Source organism: Gekko japonicus, unplaced genomic scaffold (genome assembly GCF_001447785.1).
Source record: "Gekko japonicus isolate JY-2015 unplaced genomic scaffold, Gekko_japonicus_V1.1 scaffold1369, whole genome shotgun sequence".
In the NCBI taxonomy this organism is placed as follows: Eukaryota; Metazoa; Chordata; class Lepidosauria; order Squamata; family Gekkonidae; genus Gekko; species Gekko japonicus.
Genome location: NW_015161439.1, coordinates 130,390 through 153,059, shown reverse-complemented (window position 1 = coordinate 153,059; position 22,670 = coordinate 130,390). Strand labels below are relative to the sequence as shown.

General features: G+C 44.1%; 1 protein-coding gene across 1 annotated transcript in view; it reads left to right on the top strand.

The window, feature by feature from the left end:
* The first annotated feature begins 243 nt into the window (after window positions 1–243).
* PARP14 (poly(ADP-ribose) polymerase family member 14) overlaps window positions 244–22,670 on the top strand; it is a 50,080-nt gene continuing 27,653 nt past the window's right edge. Inside the window, exons 1-6 of the mRNA XM_015429004.1 lie at window positions 244–439; window positions 3,201–3,322; window positions 3,422–3,455; window positions 8,075–8,236; window positions 9,701–9,925; window positions 17,647–19,910. Coding sequence (XP_015284490.1) covers window positions 250–439; window positions 3,201–3,322; window positions 3,422–3,455; window positions 8,075–8,236; window positions 9,701–9,925; window positions 17,647–19,910 — 2,997 coding nt within the window. The 5' untranslated portion in view covers window positions 244–249. The remainder of the gene's footprint in view (window positions 440–3,200; window positions 3,323–3,421; window positions 3,456–8,074; window positions 8,237–9,700; window positions 9,926–17,646; window positions 19,911–22,670) is intronic.

Genomic DNA, 22,670 nt, shown 5'->3' with positions numbered 1-22,670 from the left:
TTTGACATGGTCAACAATAATCCTATCGCTGGCGTTTCTCTCGGATGCCACTTGGTATGGAAGAAGTAAGACGCCCTGACAGGAATGGGAAGTGAGTTTTCCTGGAGCAGATGTTTGCAAACCTACTCAGGCACGGCAGCTTTTCCCTCTCTTGCCAAAGGTCAGGTCGCTGCTGGGAAACCCCGGGAGCCGCCTTAGCGGAGAAGCGAAAGTGAAAGCTTGCCTGGCTCCGAGCTCAGTTTCTGCGCCATGGAAGAGGGACCGAAGTCGTGCCCGTTCCCCGTGCTGGTAAAGGGGGACTGGGGGGCCGCGGATCCCCCCAAGGGCGTGAAAAACAAACTCCTCTGCTACTTCCAGAGCCGGAAGAGGTCTGGCGGAGGCGAGTGCGAGCTGCAGCTGCGTTCCGGCCGGGTCCTGGTTTGCTTTGCCCAGGAAGAAGGTGGGAGAAGCGCCGCGGCTTGCTCGAGGCCGTTGGAAGGGGGGGAGAGGGCGAGAGAGCCTGGGGCTGGTGGTCGCCGCCAACTCTGGGGGCTGGGGCGGTCAACTGCATTGCAAGCAGCCACTCCAAAAGTGGGAGAGGGAAGTATTCGCAGTATTATATTTCCGTGCTGGGAAAAGCTGGCTTTGCTGGATCTCCGCCCTCCTTTTCCTTTCTGAGGCCCCTCTGAGAGAACATGGCAGAAAGTTTTGCTAGAAAGTAGCTAGTGCAGAGCCCACGCAGGAAGCTCGTAATATGGTGATTTCAGGGGTGAAAGCGCTTCGTATTTTAGCAACATCAGAGTAATCCGTGTTACAGCAGTCCCGCAAGGCGGGTCAGTATCCCTATGGTCTTTTGGGTGGGCTGCAGCTGAGAGCCGAGTGGGTTGCCTACATTGCCTAAAATTGCCTAAAGTGTGGATTTGTGGCTGAGATGAGACCAGAAGAGAAGAGATTGGATTTATACCCCGCCCTTCACTTGGAGTCTCAGAGCGGCTTACAAACTCCTTTCACTTCCCCTCCCCACAACAGACACCCTGTGAGGTGGGTGGGGCTGAGAGAGCTCTGACACAAACTGCTCTTTTTCAAGGACAGCTGTGCCAGAGCTTGTGACTGACCCAAGGTCACATCAGCAGGTGCAAGTGGAGGAGTGGGGAATCAAACCCGGTTCTCCCAGATTAGAGTCCGCGCACTTAACCACTACACCAAACTGGCTCTCAGGAGGGGAGTTTTGATGATGGTGTCTGTTTCCACAGAAGTATCTGGCCAATGCCAATCCTTTGGAGAAGTAGGTTCTCTCCCCCCACCCCCGCTTTCCCATAGCATCATGGCGTGTTAGGGTTGCCAAGTCTGGGTTGGAAAATACCTGGAGACTTTGGGGGTGGAGCCAGGAGAGGGCGGGGTTTGGGGAGGGGAGGAGCCTCAGCATAGTACAATGCCATAGAGTCCACCCTTCAAAGCAGCCATTTTCTCCAGGGGAGCTGATCTCTGTCGGCTGGGGATCAGTGGTAAAAGCAGGAGATTCCCAGGCCCCACCTGGAGCCTGGCAACCCTATGGTGTGTTCATACACCTTCAGGAGTTCCTCTAGTGCAGTGATGGCGAACCTTTTAGAGACCAAGTGCCCAAACTGCGACCCAAAACCCACTTATTTATTGCAAAGTGCCAACACGGCGATTTAACCTGAATACTGAGGTTTTACTGTAGAAAAAACCACTCACGCATTGACTTAAGATGATCCAAACAAAGTAAGGAAAGCAATCCCAAATGCTTTCATTTACTTAAAATTATTTGGCAGAGAATTCGACACTTTAATGATGGTCTGGGCCTGGCTGGGGCGATGGCACGCGTGCCCACAGAGAGGGCTCTGAGGGCCACCTCTGGCCCCCGTGCCATAGGTTCACCACCACTGCTCTAGTGTTTCTCCGATATATATATATATATTTTTAAGCCTGCTTTGCTCCAGAGATTTGATCATGCCTGGATGGTTGCTATGTGGGTGGGAAAACTTGGTTTCTCCAGCCCACGTGGCAGCCATTGGCCCTGCCCCTACATCAGCCATTTCCTCTCCCTTGTGGTGGGTGGGGGTTTGTTTGTTTGTTTACTTTTAAATTTTTAAAGAAAATTCTCATATTTTTAAACAAAAGGTCGGTCTCTCTGTCCCCCTTATTTAGTGGAGATATAAGGGAAAAGGTATATTTTTTGCAAGGGAAGGGGGGCTAGAACCCTTTTTAAAATGAAACTTGGGAAACTGGAGAACCTGCTACCCCTATAGTTACAATGGTTGAAGGGTTGCTTAAGGACACCTAGTGAGTTTTTACCTGGGGTGAAATTTGAACCAGATATTTCTCAGATTACAATTAATCTTTTTTGGCTATTCTACTACACCAGCATAGTGTAAAGTTACGAGGAAATGCAGGAACACTGAAAGACCCCCATACTCACACTAGAGAAGAAGAAGAAGAAGAAGAGATTGGATTTATACCCCGCCCTTCACTTGGAGTCTCAAAGCGGCTTACAAACTCCTTTCCCTTCCCACAACAGACACCCTGTGAGGTGGGTGGGGCTGAGAGAACTCTGACACAAACTGCTCTTTTTCAAGGACAGCTGTGCCAGAGCTTGTGACCGACCCAAGGTCACATCAGCAGGTGCAGGTGGAGAAGTGGGGAATCAAACCCGGTTCTCCCAGATTAGAGTCCGCACACTTAACCACTACACCAAACTGGCTCTCAGAGAGGCTTAGTATACCTTTATCCTGTACTGTTTTATTTGACCTTCCCCTGGGTTCTTCTGAAGTGCCCTGCTGCAATGAAATGCCACAATTGGCTCTTCACTTTTGGGGAAGAGATGCTTTGCTGAAGAAGTAAGTGGGTACCTGGAAACCCATTGGCAGGTGTCATGGAACCCACAAGGATCGTGTTGGGGAACACGGGGGTCCTAAAGATATGCCAGTGCCTAACATCTCTATATGGGAAATGGGAGTAGCTAGAAAGCAGCAGCAAAGAATTTCCTTCCCATATAGCAGATTTTCACATTTCTGAGCACTCCATAGTGTAAATTTCAAGCATCTCTTCCCCCCCCAGCTTGTAGACTCAAAAATTATCTCCTTCCTCAATATTTCTCCACTCTACTTGTTACGTCTTTAGAGTTCCATAAGATACCTGTGTTGCTATTTTTCTGGACCTATAAATTAGAATCTCTTTTACACACGCTGTTTCTGTTTCAGTGAGGCAGAGAGTTCTATCCCAAAAGATCCATGAGCTTGACTTGGCTGGGAAAGAAAAATTGGTACTGACGGTCACACCACACGAAAGAGCTGATGCCCCAGAGCAGAAAGTTCCTGAACAGGTAATACAGAGGCAAACTTTAAAGGAGCCACAGTTCTGAAATATTTGCTAGTTCTATAACCCTAACCCTATTAACATGCTGCTATGGTTTTGTTTCTAGGTTTCTGAAAAAGAAGATCGTCCAGGAGAGACAGGTATGATGGGCCATGTAGAATTTAAAAAATATATATTTTGGGTGTGTGCATGTGTGTTTTGAGTGCTTGCCTGGAAGTCACGGTTGACTTCTGGTGACCCCTACTGGGGGCTTGGATGTTTTTCAAAGAGGTGGCTTGATTAGCCTGCCTCTGTGTCCCGCCTCTGGTATTCCTTGCGGGTCACCCTTCCAAGTACTTGCCAGGGTCCGCCATGCTTAGCTTCTGAATTGGGCTTGCCTAGGCTATCCAGGTCAGGGCTGGTTGTGTAGAATTTTTAAGCATTGATACAGTTTCCGGATAATTTGGAGAAGCTTTTTAATGATCCTTTCTTAGCTTTAGCGTCCCTTCCCCCCAGTCCCATGTATTTGTGAACCCAATCAGCTATCCCTTAAGGACTTCCCCAAGAAAGTAAATGAGCAGACTTTTAGTGGCTTATCAGTAGTTTCCTTAATCTAACACACAGTGCTGTGTCCTGCCCCACAGAATGTGTTACAGAGGAAATGGGCTATTGATTGAGGGCTGTTTAATTTTGTTGTTGTTTAAAGCAGGAGGACTGGGAAAGGGAAAGACACAGTCCAACCCTAAATGGCTTTTATAAGCTGACGGTGGGGGGGGGGAGAGAAGGGGAAAGCACATGAGAAATGGCTGAAAAGGTTTCATGGAAGGGAGCAGCAGTCTTGCTGGTTTCTGAGCTGAACTGGTGAACTCTTAGCTACTAGCCAGAGTCACCCGTAGGTCAAAGGTAAGCCTGAGAACTATCTAGATTGGAGAGCACCGTCTGTGGATTTTCCAGTTAATCTCTTATCCAGTCATTGATTACCACATGAAATGCATATATGGTGTTGGGAGATTTTTTCCTTCAAGAGAGTAGAACGCAATGAGTGCTACTTTTGGCCAAAACGTCTGGAATCCTTTGCAACAGCTTGAAGTTTTCAATGCAGTAAAATGATATGTACAGAAACCATAATACCCTGCATTCAGATCACATTCCAATACTGTGCTCCACCAGTTTCTTCAAAGACATCCCATGTTCTGCAGCCAACACACTTAAGAATAATTTCTTTTGAATACAGCAGAGAATTACATTTTGGGGTGGTGATGGAAATTAGTACAGGAGAGGAGAAATGGGGAAAGACTTGTGAGAGTAGGAGGCAGGTGAGATGAATATGTGTGCAGGATATACACATCCTTGTCTAACAAAATTTTGTTTATTTAATTTATAACCTGCATCCTCTCCTTACAGGGGACTTGGGGCGGCTTACAACATTTAAAATACAATACAAATAAATGCAATAAGTATAATAAAAACAAAAGGTCAATTTAACAAGCATACCTGAAGGATTAAAACAATTGGCCAGCTCCCTGGTTTGTAATGCTAACCAAAGGCTGAACAAAGCAAAATAGATCTGACATAAATGTCACTTTGTTGGGCTGGGCCATGTGTGCCATAAAATGTAACATGAGGTACCCGAGATACAAACTTTATAAAGATGATTCCAGATGCCAAATGGCAATAGCAGGCTTGATTGGATTAGGTGTGATTTGCCGAGAGTAGAGATATCAGCATTGGTAATGAGACAGGAAACCTAGGTCATACAGGTAAGACGGTCCTAGATGGTTTAGGGTTTTATAGGTCATGTATCCACCTATCTAATTCTTGACCCTTTGGAAGACACTCTTGTTACATGGTTTCACAGTTTATTTTGCAGTCATCTGAAGGTTCTGACCAGACCTTGCTTTGGTATTTTTCTGTTTGTTGAGTTATCCTGGTTTGCTTTGAAGTTAACTCATGGTTACCAGTTGGAGACAGAGGTAGAATAACATTTTTATTGTTGGTCTTCTTGCACAATAAACAAGAGAATATAAATTAAATTTAAATATTTGAGAGGGGATATCTTGGCACATTGGCCTGTGTATGCTGGCTTGAACCCCCCAAGTAAGTATATCTCCTTTCTGCTTCTATCAAATTAGCTGTGCAGGACGGCTTACAAAAAGGGGACCTCACAGCAGCCAACACTTCAGCTGGAACAAATCCTCTGGATGTCTGGTCCCCAGGGGTTGGAGCTAAAGCGCAGCTTAATTGAAGCAAAATCATGGGAGAAGGCACTTTTGGCTTATAGTTCTATAGTTGACAATATTTCTTCCTTTGCCAAACCAGTGGGCTCTAATAGCCAAACCAGCCTCCCAACAGCTGGTTTGACAAAGAATGCCTGCTTTTTAAAAGTAAACTTAGGCAATCTTTCCGACAAACCCAGCAGGGAATCTTTGCTTATTCACCTAATCAGTTTTTTAAGCTTAAGAACGAATATGGCCAATTGCTAGCACAAAAAAAGCACGTTTTTTATTTGGAAAAATGGGCTAGATTCTTTGAAGCTGCCCGAGCTAACGATACTCGAGCCTTTTGGCTTCTGGCTGGTAAACACAACTCCCCAACCGGAGCTGCTCCTGCTTGTACTATTCCTTCAATCAGATGGTTCTCCTATTATAATGATCTGTTCAATGAGCCTTCTGAGCTGGATATGAACAGTCTTGGATTGATACCTCCTGACACCCCGAATTGGCCTCCAGTTTCGCAAGATTAAATTGCGGAACTAATTGGCTCTCTTAAATCTAATAAGGCCCCTGGCCTAGATGGGCTCCCTGCGGAGATATTGAAAGGTAACATTGATTGGTGGTCGCGTTCCTTAGCCCATCTGTTTACTTCTTCCTAATTCTTGGCTGAGTGCTGTTGTTGTCCCGATTTTTAAGAAGGGGGATCCCAACAACATTGACAATTATAGACCAATTAGCTTGCTTTCCATTTTAGGGAAGCTATACGCCAAACACCTGCTTGTCAAATTGTCTAAATGGATGGCAGATCAGAATCTCCCTGGACGAGAGCAAACCGGTTTCACAGAGAATCAATCCACTCTTGACGATTGCACCACTCTAGCTTTTCTAGCTGAAAAATACTCTCGTCATCTGCGCAGTAAACTTTATGTAGCTTTTGTGGATCTCTGTAAAGCTTTCGACTCTGTCAATAGATCTCTATTGTGGGACAAACTTCTCAAATTAGGGATTGACAAGCGCCTTTTATTTCTGATTCGGAAGCTGCATACGGCCAATTTTTGTCAAGTGAGGTTTGACAATAAAGGCTCCCTCACCAAGGAAATAAGTGTTTCTAAGGGGGTTAAACAAGGGTGCGTCCTTGCCCCTTCACTTTTTAACCTTTTTATTTCTGATTTATCATCCTCCTTGGATAGGGTTAATGGCCATCCGCCTAAATTAAACATGACTGCAGTTCCGGTTTTGCTCTACGCGGATGATGCGGCCATCCTTTCCTTTACAAGGATTGGTCTCATACGCTCTCTATCCGAGTTTAATGCTTACTGTTCCCGGAATTGCCTTTCCATTAACTTTGACAAGACAAAAATATTGGTTTTCTCTAAATCATGGAAATGTAACCATTGGTCAATAGCGGGAAGAGAAATACAGCAAGTAAAATCCTTCCGGTACTTAGGAGTGCTATTTTCATACAACTTAAGCTGGTGCTCGCATAGAGAACACTCCCTGACTATGGCTAAGAATAAGGCTGCAGCCCTAATTCGGTTTTTTTTCCAAAAGGGCAACCAATTTGTACCGGCTGCACTTAAGATGTTCCAAGCAATTGTTATATCCCGTCTGCTATACGGGATCCCTGTTTGGATCCAGTCTTTCAATAGGAGAGTTGAGAGCATTTACTCCACCTTTTTGCGTAGGATTCTTGGTGTTTCCAACTCAGTGTCACTCTTTGCTCTTTACAAGGAGCTGGGTCTTCACTTGGTAGAATCTTGGGCTTGGATCATTACGATCAAATATTGGCTTCGGCTTTACTTTCGATCTCCCCCTGCTAGCCTAATGGCCCAACTTTTAACTGACCCCTATATATCAGAGTGGTCACAGGCCATAGTGAAAAAGGTGGGTACCCTAGGTATTGACCTGGAACCCCTCTATAACTGTGGTGAGGTCGCAATCTTGCAGGTGGTCAAGAGGAGAATTTGGGATATAGAGGCGCAGATCATTAATGCCGGTAGTCTTGGGGTTTGCTCTCCCTATTCATTACCCCTCCTTCCCCTACATACATCCATGGTACTGTATATTGCTAATCTGACAATCCCAGTTTTTAGGAGGGTTTTTATGCTTGCAAGGTTCAACCTTTTCCCTTCAGTAGTGGTCTCAGGTAGATACAGGGGTGTCCAGTATAAGGATAGACTCTGCAACTGTAATCTTGGGGAACCCAATTCTGTTACCCACATTCGTTTTCGCTGTCCTAAATATTCCGCTATGCGCAATATCCTGATTCGTCCTCTCTTCCCTATGCAGAGAGATTTTCTGGATAGGGATTTATTTTTTTTTCTAGCAGACAAAAGTCCAGCAACAACACTATCTGTCGCAGAATTTTTGACCTATGTATGGAAGTCAAGAGTAATACTCTGTAAATCTTGTAAACCATGTTAGGATTGTTTTGTGTTTTGAGATATTGGGAATTTTGATTGATGTTGTTCTTTGTACCTACCCTTAAACTCTCCCCTGTTTGATTTATCTATGGTATGCCAAATAAAGGTTTTCTGTTCTGTCTGTTCTGTTCTGTTTTTACAAAGACCTGCCAGCGTCTTCCCTTGTTGTTCTTGAAAATGTCGAAGAATCCATCACGCATGACATGTTGATGCTACTGGTGGAAAATATTTCAGGAGGAAACAACTTCCAAGTTGAATTAATAACGGAGAAAAAAGCTGCTGTGATAACCTTTCAGCAAAATAATGGTATGAAATATAAAATTGATGTTATTTAAATATTTCATTTTGAGAAGAGCATGTAACGCTTTAAGGCAATCTCAAATGAAACCCTTTTATCCTATTCCTGTACTGTGAGGGAGATACTTGTAACTTCTTAGCTGAAGATTTGATCCTTCTCATGTGAAACACTTGTTTTGCACATATCTGCTTTCCAGACAGAATCCGAACTAAACACTTAGTGTGTTCCATTGCTGCTTAATCCAGATTTGATGCTTTAGTCTGTTGTTACTTGCTACAGTTAAAAATTACTTTCGCAATAATGTGACCTGCACTGGTCTTAAATATTCTTACACCGTGTGTCCCTTTATAGTCCTGTTCATGCATTCATAATTGGGTATGCCATCTACATTCATATAATTAAATTATCATATGGCATTCTGTATAGAATAGCCAGGAGATCCTAAGATTGTCTGGCAGCCAGAAGTTCTAGCTCCTTAGCGTTATGCACCACTAGGTGGCGAGCTAGACTTGTTTTTTAAGGCACGAGGTATTTCAGAGGCAATTTTGCCATTGCCTGCCTCTGCGTCACGACTCTGGTATTCCTTGGAAGTCGCCCTTTCAAATACTAGCCAAGGCTGACCCTGCTTAGCTTCCAAGATCTGATGGGATCAGGTGAGCCTGAGTTATCCAGGTCAAGGCTACATGCACGTAAAAAAGCAAGATCACACCTGCTTGGCCCTACCCTGGTGCGTTTTAGCATACAGCAATATCTGCAGTGAGTCCTTGGAAGTGTACAGTCCTATGCACATACGAGTTCACTGCAGTTTTTCAGCTGTATGTGTTATGTTTGTGAATGGGGCCAGGAGGCCCAGTCCTCTGCAATTTTGAACACCCAAGAGGTGAGCAATGGTGGAAAACAGTACAAAAGGCACAACCCTGCAACAAGTGCTTAGGACAAAAGTAACAGTGTAATTAGCAGAAATTGTTATAGCAAACAAGATAAGAATATATGAATAGCCCAGTTTGAACAGAGATTGGTCTCATTCAGCATTCTGTTTCTAAGGTGACATAGCAGTTCATGCAATTGAATGCCAGTGATTCTGTTAGCATTTCTTTGCTCGACTTGTCTCTCTGCAAGCAGCCTGGTTCCTTTTCACTTTACATTAGGTAAAGGTTTCCCTTGCTTGAAAGCCAGTCGAATCCGACTCTAGGGATGCGGCGCTCATCTCTGTGCAATTTATGGCTTTCGAACTGCTAGGTTGGCAGGAGCTGGGACCAGAGATGGAAGCTCACTCCGTCTTGCGGCACTTGGGTCTCGAACTGCTGAACTACCGAGCTTCCGGCCTGCAGTTCAGCGTCTTAACCACTTGAGCCACCGCAGCCCTTTTCACTATGCATTATTGCTGTTTAAAAAGAACAAATATGGGGACTGTGAAATCTGTAGAGGAGGAGAAGTTCTGTTAATACCCTTTTTTTGCTTCTTGTTTTCAGATGCTGCAAGCTTTCTTCACAGATGTGCACAGAACTCGAGATTTAAATCATTCAACATTACTGCCAGATCTCTTGAACTAACAAATATGATCAAAGTTCCTGGAACTTCCCAAGAATTTTTAGTCCTTTACTTTGAAAACCCAAAGAATGGTGCAGGACAAGTGTCCAATATTGAAATGTGTCCTGGGGAGGATTCTGCCATTGTTACTTTTGATCACCACCAAGGTAATGTCACCTATTTATGTAGATGTCTCTTAAAAATTGTTAATTGTTGGGGTGGCTTGAAAAGAGAAGGTCTGTTATAAGTGGAGTTTGTGACTATTAGATATGTAGAATAATTCTGCTTGATGCCAGTAAGCGTTAAGAAGAGCCCTGCCTCATCAGACCAGTGGTCCATGTAGTCAAGTATACTCTTTCACACAGGGTCAACCAGTTGCCCTGGAAATCCAACAAACAGGGCCTAGAAGCCAAGGCCTTCCCCTGACATTGCCTCCTAGCACTGGGTTTCACGGATGTATTTATTTATTTAGGCATTTTTACCCCGCCCTCCCCGCTAGCGGGCTCAGGGCGGCTTACAAGGGGCATGAGCCCATACAGAAAACCAGATAAGACAATAAAATCATGAATAATAACAACAGTACAATAATAAAGTGCTTTCTGTAAACAAGATGGTCTTGAGTGGTTTTGATGGTATCCTCAAATCCTCCCCATTGGGGTGACACTGTCCAGTAGATAGTTCGAGCCAATCCCACATTGTCAGTGCCATGCAATTTATGGCGGAACTTCCAAGGGCAATTCCTAATCCCAATGGTATCGCCACCATTGGTGGTGGCAGCGGCGGCCCCTATGCGAAAGCCTGGCAGAAGAGCTCCGTCTTGCAGGCCCTGCGGAACTGCATAAGGTCCTGCAGTGCCCTGATCTCCTCCGGGAGCTCATTCCACCAGGTAGGGGCCACAACTGAGAAGGATCTGGCCCTGGTTGCAGCAAGCTTTACCTCCTTGGGGGCCTAGGATCACCAGGCGGTGTTGGGTCCCCGACCGAAGTGCTCTTGGGGGAGGTATATGTGGGACATGAAGGTCCGCTTGAGAAGCCATAGCTGATGGACCTCTCCATAATTCTGTCTCAACCCCCTTTTAAACTCATCTGCGCTCAGACTATAAAGGCCTCCACTACCAGTGAATTCTGCAATGTAATTACTCAAGAAAAGCCACAATACTGTGCTGATCACTGCAAGTCCAAATGGATGGGCAGAATTTGCATGGGAGACCAAAAAAAAAAAACCCAGTATGCCACTTGTAGCAGCGCAATCTGTGACTTCAAGCCAAATATGACCAGCCAGACATAGAGTCAGTGTGGTGTAGTGGTTGGACTATGATCTGGAAGACCTGGGTTTGAATCCCCACCCCCAGCCATGGAGCTCACTGGGTGATTTTGGGCCAGTTCTGTCTCAGCCTAACCTACCTCATGGGATTGTAGTTAAGAGAAAATGAGGAAGAGACAGCAGTGTACACAATTGTGAGCTCCTTGGAGGAAGGGAAGGATAAAATGTATTAGATAATTATGGCATGTCATGTGTGTAAAGATATTTGAATGTGCTATCCAAGCATTCTGCTCTGTTCTTCCCAGGAATTTTGATGCTGCCAATTGGCAAATATATTTGGAATTCCCTGATCAGTCCCTTTCAGTCTGGATTTGGCCTGATCAGTGAATTCACTAAACAATTCAATTTATTTCACTCTCTTAATACATAAAGGTAAACGTAAAGGTCCCCTTGCTCGAAAGCCAGTCGAATCCGACTCTAGGGTTGCGGTGCTCATCTCCGTTTCAAAGCCGAAGAGCCAGCGCTGTCCAAAGACATCTCCGTGGTCATGTGGCCGGCATGACTAAACACCAAGGCGCACGGAACGCTGTTTCCTTCCCACCAAAGTGGTCCCTATTTATCTACTTGCAATTTCTTGAAACAGCTTCCAGCTCAAGGTCTGGAGCATGGGAAAGCTGTGAGCCAAGCTGCAGTCCTCATGCTAGGTATGGAAGTAAAGGGCCCATTTTCTCCAGCATCCCTCCACACCTTTCTCTGCAGACTGTACACTCTCATCCCAGCACCCAAGGCAAGAGCAGACTGGCTGCAGAGAAGAGAGAGTAAAAAAACCATCACAGCAACCACCCAGGAAAAGAGCAGGCTGGTCACAGTGGGGTGGTAGGGGTTTGACTCAACCTTTCTCCACGACCAGCTTGTTCTCCTCTCTGGGCTTCTTGACACTCTCATTCTCTTGCCTGACCTGCTACACGTCATGCTGAAGGGAGAGTGCAAAGACAAAGTCCTGGCAAAGGTTCAGCCATGGTGGGGTTAACCACTTGAGCCACCGCAGGTCCTTAATACATAAACACATTCTTTTTCTCAGCCTAAAAAGAAATTAAATCCATGTGGTTTCTTTGAACATCATAGGAGTGAACATTATAGCTTAGAAAATCAACTAATGTGATCAAGATATGACACATTCTTTGCTTGACTGAGCAGTTCCCTTTCCACTAGTGACTAGAGGGCTTGTATTTTTCTGAACTACTTCCTGATCATATGATTTCATGGGCATGATTTCTGTATCTGCAGACTTCTCCTTAACTCATTCTAGCGCAATGCCATTTCTGTTTGAAGGGGTTTAGAACTTGCCACTAAGAAGTTCCAGATTCTGCGAATATAGTTTGTATTTAGCAATTGAAATAAGTGGTGGATATTAGGCAGAGCTGTGGTGGCTCAAGTGGTTAAGACACTGAACTGCAGGCTGTGGAAGGTCAGTAGTTCAGCAGTTCGAGACCCGAGTGTGCCGCATGATGGAGTGAGCTCCCGTCTCTAGTTCCAGCTCCTGCCAACCTAGCAGTTCGAAAGCAAGAAATTGCAAGTAGATAAATAGGTACCACTTCAGTGGGAAGGTAACAGCGTTCTGTGCGCCTTGGTGTTTAGTCATGCCGGCCACATGACCACGGAAACGTCTCTGGACAGCGCTGGCTCTTCGGCTTTGAAACTGAGATGAGCACTGCAACCCTAGAGTCGGATTCGACTGGCTTTCGAGCAAGGGAACCTTTACCTATTAGGCAGATTTGGCTCAGATTTTTAATTTAGTTGAACTGGACATTGGGAAGCATAACAGAGGGGAATGGGCACGAGGTATACCAAAGCAGAATGGATGCAGGGATACACTTGGAGGCACTGGAAGCTGTAGGAAGATGAGCTATGCATGTTTCACCTGCTGCTTATTTGCTACAAGCTTCCTTGCCTACTCATGAAAGCTGAAAAATTGTGGGTTTTTTTTCTTTTTACAAATACAAAATTATTTCAGATTCTAGATTTAGGATGCTTCTAGATCACAAAAAGCATACTGATCTCCGTGTCTTTCCAATTTTAGCAGCACCTGTAGTAAAACTGAAATGATAAAAAGCAGGTGCCTTTCTTGTTTTTCAAATGCTGGAAAAGCAGTAGCCTTAATCTCAGTGTTAATTGCATAATATGTAGTCTCATGCAATTGATCATGTTCTTCAAAAGGAGCAGCTATGCTGGGGAATCTTGAGCCACCCACTCCTCTCCCTTTAACAAGAGCCGTCTCTGCAGCTCCTAGGGCTGTGGCTCGGGAGCCTCACGTGGCTTTTTGACTGGCCACCTGTGGCTCTTCTGAGCACTGTTTCCCATTGTGGCACCTAGAGATGTGAAGGCCCGGAAAAAAACCGGAAAAGTTCGGGGGAAAACCGTCCGTCCCCCACCCCCCGGTTTTTCCCTGAAGCTTTTTTTTTTTGTTTTTTCCGAAAAATTGAAAAAATTGAAACAAGAAAAGAAAAAAAATGATTATGGAACGTTTTATTTTAACATGATGAATAAAATATTTTAAGACGAGGGTGTTCAAATATTTTCCAAATCATTTCTAAAAAATATGTATGGTATCAGATTGATCTAATTTCTGTGCACTGAGGACAAGCAAGTCCTAGGTTACAAACTGAACTCTCCAATGCAAGAACAAGATGCATTTCTTTCATTTGGAGGTGCTGTTGTCACAAGAAAAGAAAAAGGTTTCAGTTTTGTTTTTGCATGTGGGTGGGTATTCTGTTTGTAATAATTGTTTGGATACACTATATTTTAATATGCTAGTTGTGATAATTTCATGCCAAGTAAAAATGTCCATAGTCATATTTTATGTTCCTAAACTAACAGAATGACTTTCAATCTGGAAAAGAAAAAAGAAGTGCTAATGTAGCATTTTTTCAATTTTTCTGAAAATTTTCGTTTTTCCCTGAAAAAAAAACATTTTTTTCCGAGCTTCAAATCTAGGTTACAAACTGAACTCTCCAATGCAAGAACAGGATGCATTTCTTCCTTTAGGAGGTGCGATTGTCACAAGAAAATAAAAAGGTTTCAGTTTTGTTTTTGCATGTGGGTGGGAAGTCTGTTTGTAATAATTGTTTGGATACACTATATTTTTAATATACTAGTTGTGGTAATTTCATGCCAAGTAAAAATGTCCATAGTCATATTTTATGTTCCTAAACTAACAGAATGACTTTCAATCTGGAAAAGAAAAAAGAAGTGCTAATGTAGCATTTTTTCAATTTTTCTGAAAATTTTCGTTTTTCCCTGAAAAAAAAACATTTTTTTCCGAGCTTCAAAATTTCCGGAAATTATACCTCTAGTGGCACCCTCCCCTGTGTCACAGGAAAGGGGTGGGGTTTGTGTTTGCCTGGGGGTTTCCCCCTTGAAACAGGCTCCAGTTCAAGGCCTGGAGCATGGGAAAGCTGTGAGCCAAGCCGCAGCCCTCATGCTAGGTATGGAAGTACATAAGAACATAAGAACATAATTAGTTGAGACTTGTGTAGTTGTAGAGTGGTACCTTACTTTGCATTAATGCTGAGTTAGAGTGAGCTAGCTCACAGTTTTTTAGCCTCTGGCTCACACATTCTTTTTTTGGTGCAATTGCAAAACAGATGTTGCTGCAGTTAATGTTGCAAGAAGCTGATATTAAATCTCTTTGACAAATATTTTTGCAGTTGAGATTTGTGTAGTTGTAGAGTGGAACCTTACCTTGCATTAATGCAGTACGATTCATTTTTTAACTTGTGGTTATATTTGAATGGGAATCAGGGAAATTGACCAATGTTGGTCAGGGAAAGTCAGGCAAATGAAAAATAAAATTTTAGTGGCAACCCTGCATGTTGCTCTTTTGATTGATAGTAACTGTGAGTGTGGTTCTCCACAAGCCACAGAGTGTGTTGGCGGAACCTACAAACCACTCCTTTCCATGTATGTAAGGTCCTCCTCTTCTGCTTCCACTGCTGGTATTCAACATAAGAGAGTGGTCATTCTCCTTCGTGCTGTCGCTAATGGTGAAAATCTTGTCAGCTGCATTCCTTGCAGTAAGAGCTTCCACACCGTTGTTTGTGGAGGGAGGAGCTATAGTGAGGCTCCCAGTAGAGGAAAACTACATCTATTTTTTTCCCTTCTCCTTCAGAGGGGGGGGGGGGGGAGCAGCTGTGAGTAGGTGAAGGAGAGCTGGCAGGAGGGAAAGAAGAGAGGAAAGAATGGGCGGGAAATTAGGCAAAGAGATGGGGAGTAATAAAGATGGGGGGGAAGGGGAATGATACGCGGGGGTGGGAAATAAAAGAGCAGGAAGAAAGTTGGGCAAGCAGTTTGGAGCCAAATGGGAGAAAGCTGGGGCTAACTGGGAGGGAAACAATGGGATTGAGAGCCAGTTTGGTGTAGTGGTTAAGTGCGCGGACTCTAATCTGGGAGAACCGGGTTTGATTCCCCACTCCTCCACTTGCACCTGGCTGGATGACCTTGGGCAAGCCGTAGTTCTGATAAGAGCTGTCCTTAAAAAAGAGCAGTTTCTGTCAGAGCTTTCTCAGCCCCACCCACCTCACAGGGTGTCTGTTGTGGGGAGGGGAAGGGGAAGGAGTTTGTAAGCCGCTCTGAGACACCTTTGGGTAGTGAAGGGTGGGTATAAATCCAGTCTCCTCCTCCTCTTCTGTCTCTGTTCCCAGTTGATTTCTAATTGTATGCATTTACAAATGTAATTTATATGTAGATGATCCAGTTTTAGAGAGCCAGTTTGATGTAGTGGTTAAGTGCGCGGACTCTAAGCTGGGAGAACCGGGTTTGATTCCCCACTCCTCCACTTGCACCTGGCTGGATAACCTTGGGCAAGCCATAGTTCTGTCAGAGCTGTTCTTGAAAAAGAGCAGTTTCTGTCAGAGCTCTCTCAGCCCCACCTACCTCACAGGGTGTCTTTTGCGGGGAGGGGAAGGGAAAGGAGTTTGTAAGCTGCTCTGAGACTCCTTTGGGTAGTGAAGGGCGGGGTATAAATCCAATCTCTTCTTCTTTGAAAATGAAACTGAAAAGACTTTCTCTTTTTTCCACAAGGTTTTCCCCCTGCAGTTTCTAGACAAAATGTACAAATCAAGTGTCAAGTTCATACCATTTATGCTTAGAAAAACTACATTAGGACTTGGTGCTTTTGCTCTGAGAACTCCATAGTAAAAAGATAGCATTGAGGAATAGTTAATGTTAGAGGAGCAGGTAGTCAGTGGAAAGACACGGTTGTATACAATTTTTATTAATTTATTAATTAAACAAATACACAATCACCAAGCACATCACAAACCACCACTCAATATTATCTGTTCAAAGCTCAAATGACTGAAGTTCTTTTGGAAGGTTGCACTGCAATGCATACTTGCCTGGGAGTAAATCCCACTGACCAAGCTGTGATTTAAGTAAACGTGTACTGGACTGTTTTGCACAGCTTCCAAAATTATGCCCCCCCAGATGATACTTGGATAGACTGGCAGTGCACCACTTTAGACAAAACGTCATCTTGATTCTCAGTTGTAAAAACTGGAGCGAATGGTACAACATCAGAGAAAAAGCAGTTTTGTTGTGGATGTGGGCTAATAAACTGAAGCTTAATCCCAACAAGATGAAAGTGTCATTGATGACCTGACACAGGATTTAAGGCTTGTAGTCTGTGGGTGCTCTTTGGACCCAGGCCTACTGCTGCGTACGCCGGTGGCAACGATGGCTAGGAGTACCTTTTACCAGCTTCAGCTGGGTAGCCAGCTGCAACCTTTCCTGGGTAGAAAAGATCTGGCCACTTTGGTACATGTCCTGGTTACGTCTAGGCTAGATTATTGCAGTGTGCTCTTCACTGGGCTGCTATTGAGAAGTGTTTGGAAACTTCACTTGGTTTAAGATACTGCCCCCACTTTCTGAGATTAGGCAGGAGAAGGCCTTCTTGGTTGTGGCACCAAAACTCTGAAGCTCTCCCCAAGGAGACTTGTCTGTCCTCTTTGGTTGCCATCTTCCCTCAGTGGGTAAAGATTTTGTTGTTGTTGTTGTTGATGTTCCCTTGGTGATTGGTCTTTCCTGTTTAATTATTGTTTTTGTGGTTGTTGGGTTTTTTGCATTTTAGCTCTGGTTTTAATTATGTGTTCTTGTGGGGTTTTAAGATGTGATAATACGTATGTATTTGTTTAGCTGCCTTGGCGGCCCTTATGAGGACAGAAAGGTGGGGGTATACATTTTGTAAACTGAACTGTGGCAGCATCCTCAGACATCATGATTCTGTGCAGATTTGACCAAAAAAAAATATTGACCTTGAATACTTCCGTTTAATGATTTTGTTCTACATGGCCAACTGGATGCCCCCAATTTTGGGGGAACATTATTTGAGTATGACTCACAGGCTCCCTTTGAGCTGAAACAAAATGAACCCCTCCTTTATTCTGGCTGAAAGGGGAAACTGCAGAATGCCTGCAGGTGAGCCCTTGTGTGGTTCCCTCAGCTGACCCGGGGAGGGGGCAGAACTGAGATCCACCTTCAGAATGGTGAAGCTGTCAATAAACATAATGCTTACATTGTTCTTTCTGCTTAAACTGCCTGAATATTTTCCTGTTTCTGTTTTTTTCAGTTGTGCAGATAGTACTGGAAAAGAAACATTCTTTTAGAAGTCAGCCATTGTCGGTTTACCCATACTATAGTTCTTTGGACACAGTTTTATATGGAAAGGAGAGGCCACAGATCAAAATGCCAGAGCCGGTCAGTGTCCCCTTAGATCCTTATATCTGGCAGTTCATACAGACACAGCCTAAACTACTGGAGGAGATAAATAAGGAAATGGCACATTGTTACTGTGAACTAACGTGGCCTCAAGTGACTTGCCAGCACCCGGAGGTCATGATATGTCCTTCAGCTGCCTTACCTAAGCAAAAAGGGTCTGTGTTGAAATCCATCAAGGGCTGGAAAGACAAGGCTTCTATGGAGTTTACATGCATCATGTCAAAGTTCAAGACCGCTAAATGTAAAATAATCTCAACAGCATGGGACACCATAAAGACTACTTTGATAAAGGGTGATGTTTTGGCCATTCCAGATGTTCGCAAAGAAACTGTTACTCTGGCAGGTTTCGTATTCACTGTAGATGGCGTGGAGAAGATGATACAAGAACACGTAGAAAATGTCACCAAAGACGAGGAAAGAGCAAAACAAACTATAGAAGAAACTGTGTCAGTCACTCCAGCCAAATATGCTGTTTTGCACCGTGTGTTGCTAGAAGAGAATGTCTATAAAAACAACCCAGATTTAAAACTCCTTTATAATCCTTCAGCGAAGATTCTGCGGCTACATGGAATAAATACAGAAGTGTATAAAATGAAAAGCATCGTGCTGGAGAGGTTGCACAAAATGGAAGAGAAAAAAATCAACGTTCACTCGAGTGTTTTTCAGTTCCTACAGCATGCAAATAGCAAACAGGCGTCCGTGAAAATATTTGGTGCCAATAAAATTAATGCTTCCTATGAGCTTGCTCCTGATTGTGTTGTGCTGGTAGGATGTTCTCCTGAAGTTCTCTGGAATGCAGAGGAACAGATGAAGAAAGACTTGGATCAGAAACAGATTACTTTAGAGAACCAAGAAATTATCAAGAAAAGGGAGTGGAAAGAATTAATTAGAGAATTGCAGAGGAAGCACAATTCTTCTGAAGAAGCTGTCATAATTGATGACTGTCTTGTTTTGGGGCAAGATGGAAAGGTAACTATAGCTGGCTACACAAAAATTGTAACAGAAGTTTATCAGGAGCTGTTTCAGTTTGTTGAAAGAAACACTCATGTGATAAAAGAAATTTCAGCCAAGTGTGTGGCGGTTGTGAAGTTTGTGGAGAAGGAAAAGAAAGAATTTTGGTCCAGCTTGAGGAAGAAAGGTGTGAAAATTGAGTTTGGCCCACAGGCTAAATATAAGAGCATTGTGCTGAGTGGATCCAAAGCAGAGGTCCTGGCTGCAACTGCTAAGGTTGGACAATTGCTGTCTTTGGTGTATTCTCTCTGTGTGGTAATTGATAAACCAGGAGCAAAATCATTTTTCGGAAACCGAGAATATTCCTACATTAGTGAAGCCAAAGAAAACTTTGGCTGTTTGATCAGACTGCAGAAAGAAGAAGAAGATATTGAGGGCTCTAAGGAGAAGATAGGTCACCCCCACTCTGAAATAAAGTTAAAAGATGGTGTTGTGATAACCGTTCGTAAGGGTGACTTGACCCATTATCCAGTTGATGTTGTAGTGAATGCATCGAATGAAGAACTAAAGCATATTGGGGGCCTTGCTGAAGCTTTGTTAAAAGCAGCGGGCCGTGAACTGCAAAGAGAATGTGATGAACATGTGAGAAACTATGGACGGTTGAAGCCCGGCTATGCGGTTATCACAGGTGCTGGGAATCTTCCGTGTAAACAGGTAATTCATGCTGTTGGACCAAGGTGGAAGAATGAAGAAAGAGCAAAATGTACAGTACAGTTAAAGAAAGCTGTGAAGGAAAGTCTGCGTCTGGCAGAAACATACAATCATCGCTCGATAGCCATCCCTGCCATTAGCTCTGGAATCTTTGGGTTCCCATTGAAAGAATGTGCCTGTTCCATTGTGACAGCCATCAAAGAGAGCTTGGAAGAATCTAGTGAGAATGGATGTGTGAAAAAGATCTGCCTTGTGGATATGTCAGATAAAACAATTCTGGCTTTCGCTGACGCCTTGAATGAAGTGTTCAGAGAGAGATCTCCCCAACCCAAATCACCAGCGCCTCCCCACAAGGAGAAGCCGCCCAGATCCATCAGAGAAGACGTTCCTGTGGTGTTTTCTGCTGAAGGCTTGAAACTCATACTTGTGGAAAAAGGCATTGAAGATGCTGTGGTGAGTATGTAAATGGTCATACAAGTCATTTTCAAATTAATGCTTGAAAACAACTTGTGGTGGTTTTTTTTTTAAATGAGAAGTTAATAGATCGGGGTCCCCAACCTTGTTGAGCTTGTGGACTGTTTTGGAACCTTGAGAATGCGAGTGCCACTACAAAATGGCTTCTATGGGGGCGGCGGGTGCCAGTCACAAAAATATTGTAAGTTCCAAACCAAGCATCATCCCACGATGGAGATGGCTGTTTCAAAATAGGTGCTCCCTGCAAAGACAAAGGTGATGCCTCCTGAACTCTTCTGAAGCACTTCCTGTTCCACTGAGGTGGAGGAAAGCTAGATTTAGCTGCTTGCTTTGTGGAAGAATTAAGTGGGTTTTCTGCGGCATATCAGTGAGCATCATGGTGCCCACAGGAACTGCACTAAATTGAGCTTTTTCCAAGGCTGTTATCTTTAGATGGGTGACTTTTTGCCTGAGTTACGTGCACTAACTCTGTGGACAAGTGCTATACATTGTTTGCCTTAGAAACAAATAACTTTCCTAGCTGACTTGAGGTAAAGAGATAGTAATCGCTTGTACACATTATGCTACTTTGTAGCAGTCCCATGTAAATCAAATGAGGGTGGTACCAAACTGTTTTTCAGGCACTCTTGGTGCTAACTGTGGTTTGCTGTGACATCTAAATTCACAGTCCACAGTTGGTTGAGTGGCCTTCTCCCTTGTGGCTTCCTAGCTACAGACACAGCTGTGTCCCCTCAACTGAAGGTAACCCGCCCTGAGCCCGTTTACGGGATAGGCGGGATATAAATGCGAAAAATAAAATAAATAAATAAAGGTGTATAAGATACAAAAAGTGAAAAAAACCAAGTTTTGCACAAAGCGAGTGGATGCAAAACCCATGGTTTATTGTAATATTTGAATGCATCCGTAATGTTTCAGTAAAGTTCACACATCAGTATTTTTAATCTGGTGTTAAAACATGATGGTTTGCCTGTCAAAAATACATGGATGATTGAGTAATAGTCCAATCAGGTGTCTTCTGGGATGAAGGAAAGTGTCCTTGCAGGATCAGACTCAAGGTATGCGTAATCCAACACTTTGATTCCATTTCCACCACTGGTCAGCCAAACCCTGGAAAATTTACAACCAAGGCATGAAAAAACCCACTCTTCCCAATTGTTGGTCACCAGCATCTGGTAGTTCAGTGATACGCAGCACCATATTCAGAATCAGTAGCCATTGCTAGACATGCTCCTCATGATTTTGACTCACTTCTTTTTGAAAAACAGTGTGAGTAATTCACCATGACCGAATGGTGTGGGATTACGTTGTGCGGAGAAATGCCTTTGTAGACCATGAACCTGCTGCCAGCGGACGTCAGCGGATAACGCCAACTTTTGGGATTCAGAGACAGATAATATTTTCTCTTTACTGTCCCCACACCTTTCATAATTTTGCAAACCTCTATTATATCCTGTCACTCAGGTGTAATTTTCTAATGTTCCAAATCCCAAACTCTTTTATCTTCAAAGAAAAATTATGCAATGTTGTGCATCATGTTGGTCGCCCCTCTTGGCACCTCATTCGGGTTTGATATGGCTGACTAAAGTGCTCCAAATGTGGGAGTTCCATAAAGGTTATCAGTTAACTTTCTGTGTTCTATTTTCAGTTCCTTTTCTGATGATTCCTAACATTAGTTTGGCTTTTATTAAATCTTTTTTTCACTGATGTTCTTTTTCTCTGATGCAAGGAGCCTTCCTCTAGCACAGGACCCTCTTCTCCATCAGTGGAGGAAATTACTCTTGTATGGGCTTGTGGCTCCTCCGTGTTCCATGGGTAGGGCATATGACATTTTTTGGCAAGAATTTCCACTGTCCTGAGAACCATACATACATACCTGTCAGTATAAGCCCTGCTCACTCCATGGAGGGATGAGCTTCTGTAGGTCTCTAGCCTGTTTTAGGAACAAGCTAGAGAAAATGCTGAAACAACTGAAGAAATCAACAGTGGGTCTCCCTACTTAGCTAGCAGCAGTGGGGGCAAAGAAGAAGAAGCTGTCTCGGATGGAAAAGTGCCCGAAGGCAACAACTGGTGCCCAGCTTCCGCAACAGGATGGCATCCCTGTTTCACCTTCTGAGGCCCTGGGATAAGCTTCTGCGGGGGCAGCTGGCACTCTCTTCTTCCTCGTCAAAGTACCGGCAGGGATGGGAAGCGGACAAGCAGCCCCTCTTGTGTTCCAAAACACCAGTGGCAGATGGGCCTGTCAGCAGACTCTCATAGCTTGTCTGAGCCAGCACCTCTCATCGTGTTGATTTTGCTAGTCCAAGAGGCCTCAGCAAGTATCAGTGCCAAAAGGGGGCTCCCCCCCCCCGGCCTCAGTTGTAGGAAGGCATCACAGAGACAGTGGGTGGCTTCTTTTGCCTTTGCCCTCTTTGCCATTGACATGACCACTCTACCTGGACCTCTGTGCCTACATTACTAAGAATGTGGTGAAGGACATTAAACAGAATGTGAAGGGGGAAAGGCACAAAAAAGGGGAAATCATAGCTGGAGGGACAAGGATTCCTCTCCCCCCTCTCTCTACTCCTCTTCTCCCCCTCCCCAGAAGGAGGCAGAAAGGGACCCGGCAGGTGCCAGTGCCTGTCCTGTGAGGAATCTGGCTCTGACTGCGTGGTTTAATAATATGAGAAAGAAGGGAAAAAAACAGAAATAATATGCAGAATAGAAATCTAAATTAAAAAACTTTTCAAATGCGACTCCCGC